The following is a 10000-nucleotide window of genomic DNA, read 5'->3' as shown; positions in this document are numbered from 1 at the left end:
ACCACATCTACCTCACCTGCCAACTACCACATCTGCCTCATCTACCAACTACCTCATCTACCTCATCTACCAACTACCTGATCTACCTCATCTACCAACTACCTCATCTACCAACTACCACATCTACCTCATCTACCATCTACCACATCTACCTCATCTACCTCATCTACCATCTACCACATCTACCTCATCTACCATCTACCACATCTACCTCATCTACCTCATCTACCATCTACCACATCTACCTCACCTACCAACTACCTCATCCTCATACTGTTATTTATTTATCTTGCTCCTTTGCACCCCAGTATCTCTACTTGCACATCAAATCAAATCAAATCAAATGTATTTATATAGCCCTTCGTACATCAGCTGATATCTCAAAGTGCTGTACAGAAACCCAGCCTAAACCCCAAACAGCAAGCAATGCAGGTGTAGAAGCACAGTGGCTAGGAAAAACTCACTAGAAAGGCCAAAACCTAGGAAGAAACCTAGAGAGGAACCCGGCTATGTGGGGTGGCCAGTCCTCTTCTGGCTGTGCCGGGTGGAGATTATAACAGAACATGGCCAAGATGTTCAAATGTTCATAAATGACCAGCATGGTCAAATAATAATAAGGCAGAACAGTTGAAACTGGAGCAGCAGCACGGCCAGGTGGACTGGGGACAGCAAGGAGTCATCATGTCAGGTAGTCCTGAGGCATGGTCCTAGGGCTCAGGTCCTCCGAGAGAGAGAAAGAAAGAGAGAATTAGAGAGAGCACACTTAAATTCACCCAGGACACCGAATAGGACAGGAGAAGTACTCCAGATATAACAAACTGACCCTAGCCCCCGACACATAAACTACTGCAGCATAAATACTGGAGGCTGAGACAGGAGGGGTCAGGAGACACTGTGGCCCCATCCAAGGACACCCCCGGACAGGGCCAAACAGGAAGGATATAACCCCACCCACTTTGCCAAAGCACAGCCCCCACACCACTAGAGGGATATCTTCAACCACCAACTTACCATCCTGAGACAGGGCAGAGTATAGCCCACAAAGATCTCTGCCATGAGCACAACCCAAGGGGGGACGCCAACCCAGACAGGAAGATCACATCAGTGACTCAACCCACTCAAGTGACGCACCCCTCCTAGGGACGGTATGAAAGAGCCCCAGTAAGCCAGTGACTCAGCCCCTGTAATAGGGTTAGAGGCAGAGAATCCCAGTGGAAAGAGGGGAACCGGCCAGGCAGAGACAGCAAGGGTGGTTCGTTGCTCCAGAGCCTTTCCGTTCACCTTCACACTCCTGGGCCAGACTACACTCAATCATATGACCCACTGAAGAGATGAGTCTTCAGTAAAGACTGAAAGGGTAGCCTAGTGAGCGTTGGTCTAGTAGAGCGTTGGTCTAGTAACCGGAAGGTTGCAAGTTCAAACCCCCGAGCTGACAAGGTACAAATCTGTCGTTCTGCCCCTGAACAGGGGCCGTCATTGAAAATAAGAATTTGTTCTTAACTGACTTGCCTAGTTAAATAAAGGTAAAATAAATAAAAAAAGGTTGAGATTGAGTTTGCGTCTCTCACATTGGTAGGCAGACCATTCCATAAAAATGGAGCTCTATAGGAGAAAGCCCTGCCTCCAGCTGTTAGCTTAGAAATTCTAGGGACAATTAGGAGGCCTGCGTCTTGTGACCGAAGCGTACGTGTAGGTATGTACGGCAGGACCAAATCAGAGAGATAGGTTAATCTTCACATCTACCATTCCAGTGTTTAATTGCTATATTGTAATTATTTCCCCACTATGGCCTTACCTCCTTTGTTCACACTATATATATATTTTTCTATTGTGTTATTGACTGTATGTTTGTTTATTCCATGTGTAACTCTGTGTCACACTGCTTTGCTTTATCTTGGCCAGGTCGCAGTTGTAAATGAGAACTTGTTCTCAACTAGCCTACCTGGATAAATAAAGGTGTTCTCAACTGGCCTACCTGGTTAAATAAAGGTGTTCTCAACTGGCCTACCTGGTTAAATAAAGGTGTTCTCAACTAGCCTACCTGGTTAAATAAAGGTGTTCTCAACTGGCCTACCTGGTTAAATAAAGGTGTTCTCAACTGGCCTACCTGGTTAAATAAAGGTGTTCTCAACTGGCCTACCTGGTTAAATAAAGGTGAAATAACAAATTAAAAAGTGTAAAAATACTCCCCTTCTCCACGTCTCTCTCTCTTCTAGTTTGCTTTGCCACTCTATTTTCTCTCCGTCTCATCTTCCTTCAGTCGCCCCTCTCTGTCTGCTCACACTCGTTTGTCTTTGGTGTGTGTGTTGGCTCTGAGTCATGTTCTGAGCAGTAAGTAGGAACAGGTCCTCTGTCAGCAGCTGTGCAGCAGGCTACAGGGACACTGGGGGGGAGGGGGGTGATACTTGTACAGCTGCTACATGATAGGGGGGGAAAGACTAGGAGCTGTTTTCGCATTCAGAGCTTCAGTTCTCTGTCTGAAAGTGTTACAGTTCATTTTCCTGCTTCTCTGGATTAGTGCGACGCTGTAGTCACAACTCTGAGTGCTTTAATCGTCCTCTCCTCTTTCCCCTTGACCTTTCTAACCTCTCCCTCGCTCTATCTACTCTGCCTTTCCAGCAATCCACCCAGCCACGCATATATTCAGAAATATACCCACACATCCATATATTGAACCAATAAGGCCCGAGGGGGTGTGGTGTATTTTTTATTTTACCTTTATTTAACTAGGCAGGTCAGTTAAGAACAAATTCTTATTTTCAATGACGGCCTAGGAACAGTGGGTTAACTACCTGTTCAGGGGCAGAACGACAGATTTGTACCTTGGCAGCTCAGGGATTTGAACTTGCAACCTTCCGGTTACTAGTCCAACGCTCTAACCACTAGGCTACCCTATGACCAATATACCACGGTTAAGGGCTGTTCTTAAGCACGATGCAACGCGGAGTGCCTGGACAGCCCTCAGCGGTGGTATCTTGGCCATAAACCACAAAGCCTTATTGCTGTTGTAAACTGGTTACCAACGTAATTAGAGCAATAAAAATACATGTCTTGTCATTCCTGTGGCATATGGTCTGATATGCCTCGGCTTTCAACCAATCAGCATTCAGGGCTTGAACCATCCAGTTTATAATCATAAATATACCCACCCTTCCTTCCATCCATCCATCTATCCATCCATCTATCCATCCATCCATCTATTTCCAGATATTCTGCAGTGAGTATCAACGTGTGTCTCTCTCCTCGGTATCTGGCAGGAAGTGCAGTGGCATTAAGGCCGACATGTGGTTGTCTCTCTCCTCGGTATCTGACAGGAAGTGCAGTGGCATTAAGGCCGACATGTGGTTGTATCTCCCCTCGGTATCTGGCAGGAAGTGCAGTGGCATTAAGGCCGACATGTGGTTGTCTCTCTCCTCAGTATCTGACAGGAAGTGCAGTGGCATTAAGGCCGACATGTGGTTGTCTCTCTCCTCAGTATCTGACAGGAAGTGCAGTGGCATTAAGGCCGACGTGGTTGTCTCTCTCCTCAGTATCTGACAGGAAGTGCAGTGGCATTAAGGCCGACATGTGGTTGTTTCTCTCCTCAGTATCTGACAGGAAGTGCAGTGGCATTAAGGCCGACATGTGGTTGTCTCTCTCCTCAGTATCTGACAGGAAGTGCAGTGGCATTAAGGCCGACATGTGGTTGTCTCTCTCCTCAGTATCTGACAGGAAGTGCAGTGGCATTAAGGCCGACGTGGTTGTCTCTCTCCTCGGTATCTGACAGGAAGTGCAGTGGCATTAAGGCCGACATGTGGTTGTCTCTCTCCTCAGTATCTGACAGGAAGTGCAGTGACATTAAGGCCGACATGTGGTTGTCTCTCTCCTCGGTATCTGACAGGAAGTGCAGTGGCATTAAGGCCGACGTGATTGTTTCATTTTATTCTATCAACACCTTGGATAGTGGAATTGGGAGCTGATGAAATTACGCCCACTCTTTTGTTCAATCTGAGACATTTCTGACTCCCCCCCCCCCCCCCCCCCTTCCCCTCTCTCTCCCTTCTCCCCTCTCTCTTCTCTGTCAGATGGGAAGGTGTACGCGCTGGGAGGGATGGCAGCTGACACTACGCCCCAGGCGCTAGTAAGGGTCTACGAGCCGGAGAAGGACCAATGGCAGGCCTTGACCTCCATGCCCACACCTCGCTACGGAGCCACCTCCTTCCTGAGAGGCAACAAGATTTACGTGCTGGGTAGGTCACGCCCCCATCCCCCCACACCCCCATCCCTGTCCCTACTGTCCAATGTCCCCACTGTGTGTCACTCTGGTCATATCTGACCTACGGCCACACACTCCACATGTACACTCTATCGTACCGCACACACATTCAAATATGGTTGCACGTACAGCACATGTACACGAACACACACACACACACACACACACTCTCTCTGGGGAGGGCCCATCTCCCTCTCATGGTCTACACAACAGTCTGGGTCTTCACTCACTCACTCAGAGAGAGAGAGAGAGAGAGAGAGAGAGAGAGAGAGAGAGAGAGAGAGAGAGCTAGAGCGAGAGAGCGAGAGACAGACAGACAGACAGACAGACATGTCCTTCACTTCAGTAGATCTGTTCTCTGAGTCCCGGATCAAACATGATCCATCTGATTATTAATACTTCACGAGAACAGATGAAATTCATAGGCAATCATTCACATTCATTCCCTGGTACCTGCACTGCAGCTGTGGCCTACAGCCTTCACTGAATAGGAGTGGAGACACATACCCAAATATATGACCGTGTAGGGGAAAAACATATTTCAAAAGTTGTGTTCTTATGAATATTCATGAGTGAAGTGTATCGCCAGCAGGACACTATAACCTCGTACTTTATCTCCGCGGCTGGTGCATCTATCTGGCGTTTCCGTATTACTGGCTACCTGCTGGTCTCCAGTCACATAGATAAATGGCTTGCTAGCTAGCAGGCTTATGCTGCAGAATCACATGACAGGGATTAACTGAGGGATGAGGGTAATTATTTTATTCATGTTGTTTGTTACACAACTGGAGGTACAGTAGTCTATCAGGGTCAAACTAAATGCTACTGCTTCCAAAACAAAATCTAAATCTGTCTGGAGAAGTGTTCTGTACACTGAGCACCACACCGGACTTCTTCCCATCAATATCAGTTTCTCCCTTCTGGAAGTGTGGGGAAAGGATCCTCTGTTCAAAACGTGTACAGAAGTAACAGCTTGATGCACTTGTTCCTATTTTCAGTGCGATTGAGAAACTCTATGATTTTTAATGTAAAACAAACATTTTACTGTACAGGCAGGATAATATCGCTGCTCAAGCTTTAGTATGCCAGATACTTGACGCGAATAGAACTGTCATAAAATGTAAATGGTTTTTTAGAATGATATTGCTTGCGAATGGGATTGTAATTTCAGCCTGTCAGACTGTTTGTTCCTCACACAGCCAAGTGCATAAGCCACGGGAATAAGCACCCCTGAAAAATCTGAATAAAATATATATATTAATAAGAAATGTATTTTTGTTTTGAACAAAATGTTTTTCACATGGGCCTTTACTAGTGTTGGGAGACTGATCTAGACTTCTGTAGCTCAGGCAACAACATCAAAATTCAGCATCTCTGCTTTGGCAAGAAAATGTAGTTGTATAATTAAGAACAGAATCTTGCAGGATTCAATAGTTGGAATTGTAAGAGTTGTTGCCCTGTTCCTTTCTCTGTGATGTCATTCTAATGGAATCCAGAAAGAACAAAACCCTGTTCCTTTCTCTGTGATGTCATTCTAATGGAATCCAGAAAGAACAAAACCCTGTTCCTTTCTCTGTGATGTCATTCTAATGGAATCCAGAAAGAACAAAACCCTGTTCCTTTCTCTGTGATGTCATTCTAATGGAATCCAGATAGAACAAAACCCTGTTCCTTTCTCTGTGATGTCATTCTAATGGAATCCAGAAAGAACAAAACCCTGTTCCTTTCTCTGTGATGTCATTCTAATGGAATTCAGAAAGAACAAAACCCTGTTCCTTTCTCTGTGATGTCATTCTAATGGAATTCAGAAAGAACAAAACCCAGTTCCTTTCTCTGTGATGTCATTCTAATGGAATCCAGAAAGAACAAAACCCTGTTCCTTTCTCTGTGATGTCATTCTAATGGAATTCAGAAAGAACAAAACCCTGTTCCTTTCTCTGTGATGTCATTCTAATGGAATCCAGAAAGAACAAAACCCTGTTCCTTTCTCTGTGATGTCATTCTAATGGAATTCAGAAAGAACAAAACCCTGTTCCTTTCTCTGTGATGTCATTCTAATGGAATCCAGAAAGAACAAAACCCTGTTCCTTTCTCTGTGATGTCATTCTAATAGAATCCAGAAAGAACAAAACCCTGTTCCTTTCTCTGTGATGTCATTCTAATGGAATCCAGATAGAACAAAACCCTGTTCCTTTCTCTGTGATGTCATTCTACAGAGGGGGAAGGACCCAGTATGAAAATGTATTCAGTCACTACTGTAAAATACTCTGGATAAGAGTGTCTACTAAAAGGAATTAAAAGACAGACCATTTCAATGAAGCAGGTATTTTTATATTCCACAAGTATTATCATATGAACTGTTTTGTTACGATAACTATCAGACACAAGTTATAAATGCTGCTAAATGTAAATAATCAAATATATTGAAATAAAATGTTTTCAGAAAAGTAGTCCAGTGTTAGCTGACCGATACAGACATCCTCAGTGCAGGACTGTTTTGTCCTGCGTTTTACCCAACGAGTATTGCTGAGTGACACATTTTTATTTTTATTTATTTAACTAGGCATATCAGTTAAGATCAAATTGTTATTTACTTTTTTTTTATTTTATTTTTTTTTATTTCACCTTTATTTAACCAGGTAGGCTAGTTGAGAACAAGTTCTCATTTGCAACTGCGACCTGGCCAAGAAAAGGCATAGCAGTGTGAACAGACAACACAGAGTTACACATGGAGTAAACAATTAACAAGTCAATAACACAGTAGAAAAAAGGGGAGTCTATATATACATTGTGTGCAAAAGGCATGAGAAGGTAGGCAAATAATTACAATTATGCAGATTAACACTGGAGTGATAAATGATCAGATGGTTATGTAAAGGTAGAGATAGAGATATTGGTGTGCAAAAGAGCAGAAAAATAAATAAATAAAAACAGTATGGGGATGAGGTAGGTGAAAATGGGTGGGCTATTTACCAATAGACTATGTACAGCTGCAGCGATCGGTTAGCTGCTCAGATAGCAGATGTTTGAAGTTGGTGAGGGAGATAAAAGTCTCCAACTTCAGCGATTTTTGCAATTCGTTCCAATCACAGGCAGCAGAGAACTGGAACGAAAGGCGGCCAAATGAGGTGTTGGCTTTAGGGATGATCAGTGAGATACACCTGCTGGAGCGCGTGCTACGGATGGGTGTTGCCATCGTAACCAGTGAACTGAGATAAGGCGGAGCTTTACCTAGCATGGACTTGGAGATGACCTGGAGCCAGTGGGTCTGGCGACGAATATGTAGCGAGGGCCAGCCGACTAGAGCATACAAGTCGCAGTGGTGGGTGGTATAAGGTGCTTTAGTGACAAAACGGATGGCACTGTGATAAACTGCATCCAGTTTGCTGAGTAGAGTGTTGGAAGCAATTTTGTAGATGACATCGCCGAAGTCGAGGATCGGTAGGATAGTCAGTTTTACTAGGGTAAGTTTGGCGGCGTGAGTGAAGGAGGCTTTGTTGCGGAATAGAAAGCAGACTCTTGATTTGATTTTCGATTGGAGATGTTTGATATGGGTCTGGAAGGAGAGTTTAGAGTCTAGCCAGACACCTAGGTACTTATAGATGTCCACATATTCAAGGTCGGACATCATTTACATTGATGACCTAGGAGAACTGGACTAACTGCCTTCTTCAGGGGCAGAACGACAGATTTTTACCTTGTCAGCTCGGGGTTTCGATCGAGCAACCTGGCCCAATGCTCTAACCACTAGGCTACCTGCCGCCCCGTGAATAACCAACATTTTTGTAATTTTTCGGGTAGTTAAGCAACTAATTGACTGACATCGGTTCAATAATTTGAATTCCATTTTCTTCGTTTTTTTTTTTTTTCGTGAGCTCAATGCGAACATTGCACAGTTTCTCTAGAGATCAATCTGATCCAGCCTGAACTGTGCGATGTAGTTTAACACGTAAAACATGCTAATTAACTACAATGACCACAATCCATTGCGCATCTACTTGTCCGGTCTGCTTCTTTTACTCCTGTTATGGAAGAGACAAGAATTCTTGATGCTGAGGGGATACGGAGAGCAGCTGTTGCATGGCGGCGTATCTCTACCTGAAAATACATGATCTTAGTGATTGATAGTTGGTATTCAGCAGTCATGAAAGTATGCCTTATTTACTTTGAAGAACTACTAAAATAGTGACTTTGTCAGACAGCATAGGCAGCAGCTCTATAGAGATGTCATGATGACTTGGAATAAAATAATGAAGTCATCAAATAAAACAAAGGTAATATAATCGCTCAGCACTACTGACAAGGCTACGTCGCCAAGTGGATAAACCATCCCTGCCCTCCATTCTATTGGTGAATGTTCAATCACTGGACACGCTCTTTTCAAGACTATTTTATCAACGTGATCTGAAGAACTGTCATATCCTGTTTCTCTGAGTCGTGGGTGATCGAGGACATGGAAAATATAAATCTAGCTGCTGTTTTTACAAAAAAAAATGTTTACCCCCTTTTGCTCCCCAATTTTCGTGATATCCAATGGCGATCCAATTACGTGTGGGATGAAACACCGTTCAACTGTTGACCGGCAGTCAGCCTGCAGGTGCACGGCCCGCCACAAGGAGTCGCTAGAGTGCGATGAGCCAAGTAAAGCCTCCCCCCCGGCCAAACTCTCCCCTAACCCGGACGACGCTGGGCCAATTGTGCGCCACCCTATGGGACGCCCGGTCACGGCCAGTTGTGACACAGCCTAGGATCAAACCCGGGTCTGTAATGACGCCTCAAGCGCTGTGATGCAGTGCCTTAGGGCCTCCCGAGTGGTGCCATGGTCTATCTAGCTGCTACTGATAAGAGGAGGATTTGTTCAGTCAACCACCTGCATGAACACAGAAATTGGTTTATAGAACAGCACATGAATAGAACAAGGAAATGAGTTGTAAGAAAATCACAAACATTAAAATTCCCATTACATTATCATGGATTACAAAGGAAAACTCAGCCACGAGCTGCCCAGTGAAGCGAGCCTACCAGATGAGCAAAATGCCTACCAGATGAGCAAAATGCCTACCAGATGAGCAAAATGCCTTCTATGCTGTTCCGGCACCAGTTGTTCCGAACGACTGTGTGATCGCGCTCTCCGTAGAGCTAAAGGTAAGACCTTTAAACAGGTTAACATTCACAAGGCCGCAGGGCCAGACAGATAACAAGGATGGATACTCAGAACATGCGCTGACCAGCTGGCAGGTGTCTTCACTGACATTTTTAACCTCTCTCTGACTCAGTTTGTAATACCTACATGTTTCAAGCAGACCACTACAGTCCCTGTGCCCAAGAACGCCAAGGTAATCTGTCTGAATGACTATGGCCCCATAGCACTCTCATTTGTAGCCATGAAATGCTTTGAAAGGCTGGTCATGACTCACATCAACACCAACATCCCAGACACCCTGGACCCACTCTAATTCACATGCCCCCCCCCCCAGCAGATCCACAGTGACGCAATCTATTGTATTCCACACTGCTCTTTCCCACTTGGACAAAAGGAACACCCACATGAGAATGCTGTTCACTGGACTACAGCTCAGCGTTCAACACCGCAGAGCCCTCCAAGCTCATCACTAAGCTAAGGACCTTGAGACTAAACACCTCCCTCTGAAACTGGATCTTGGACTTCCTGACGGGTCGCCCCCAGGTAGGGCGGATAGGTAACAACACATCCGCCACGCTGACCCTCAACACAGGGGCCGCTCA

The 10000-nt window shown here is 45.0% G+C and overlaps 1 protein-coding gene across 2 annotated transcripts in view; it reads left to right on the top strand.

Annotated features, from left to right (window-relative positions):
• Window positions 1-10000, top strand: part of LOC110491167 (kelch domain-containing protein 8B) — a 175931-nt gene that overhangs the window by 81516 nt on the left and 84415 nt on the right. For both annotated transcript variants that reach the window (XR_005036607.1, XM_036947644.1), the window contains exon 2: window positions 4065-4229. Coding sequence is in view for 1 of the 2 variants with exons in the window: in XM_036947644.1 (XP_036803539.1) it covers window positions 4065-4229 (165 nt within the window). In the remaining variant the exon portion in view is untranslated. The remainder of the gene's footprint in view (window positions 1-4064; window positions 4230-10000) is intronic.

The sequence above is a fragment of the Oncorhynchus mykiss genome, chromosome 16 (assembly GCF_013265735.2).
Source record: "Oncorhynchus mykiss isolate Arlee chromosome 16, USDA_OmykA_1.1, whole genome shotgun sequence".
Taxonomy (NCBI): Eukaryota; Metazoa; Chordata; class Actinopteri; order Salmoniformes; family Salmonidae; genus Oncorhynchus; species Oncorhynchus mykiss.
The sequence above is the reverse complement of the archived record's forward strand: the minus strand, read 5'-3'. Positions and strand labels throughout refer to the sequence as shown.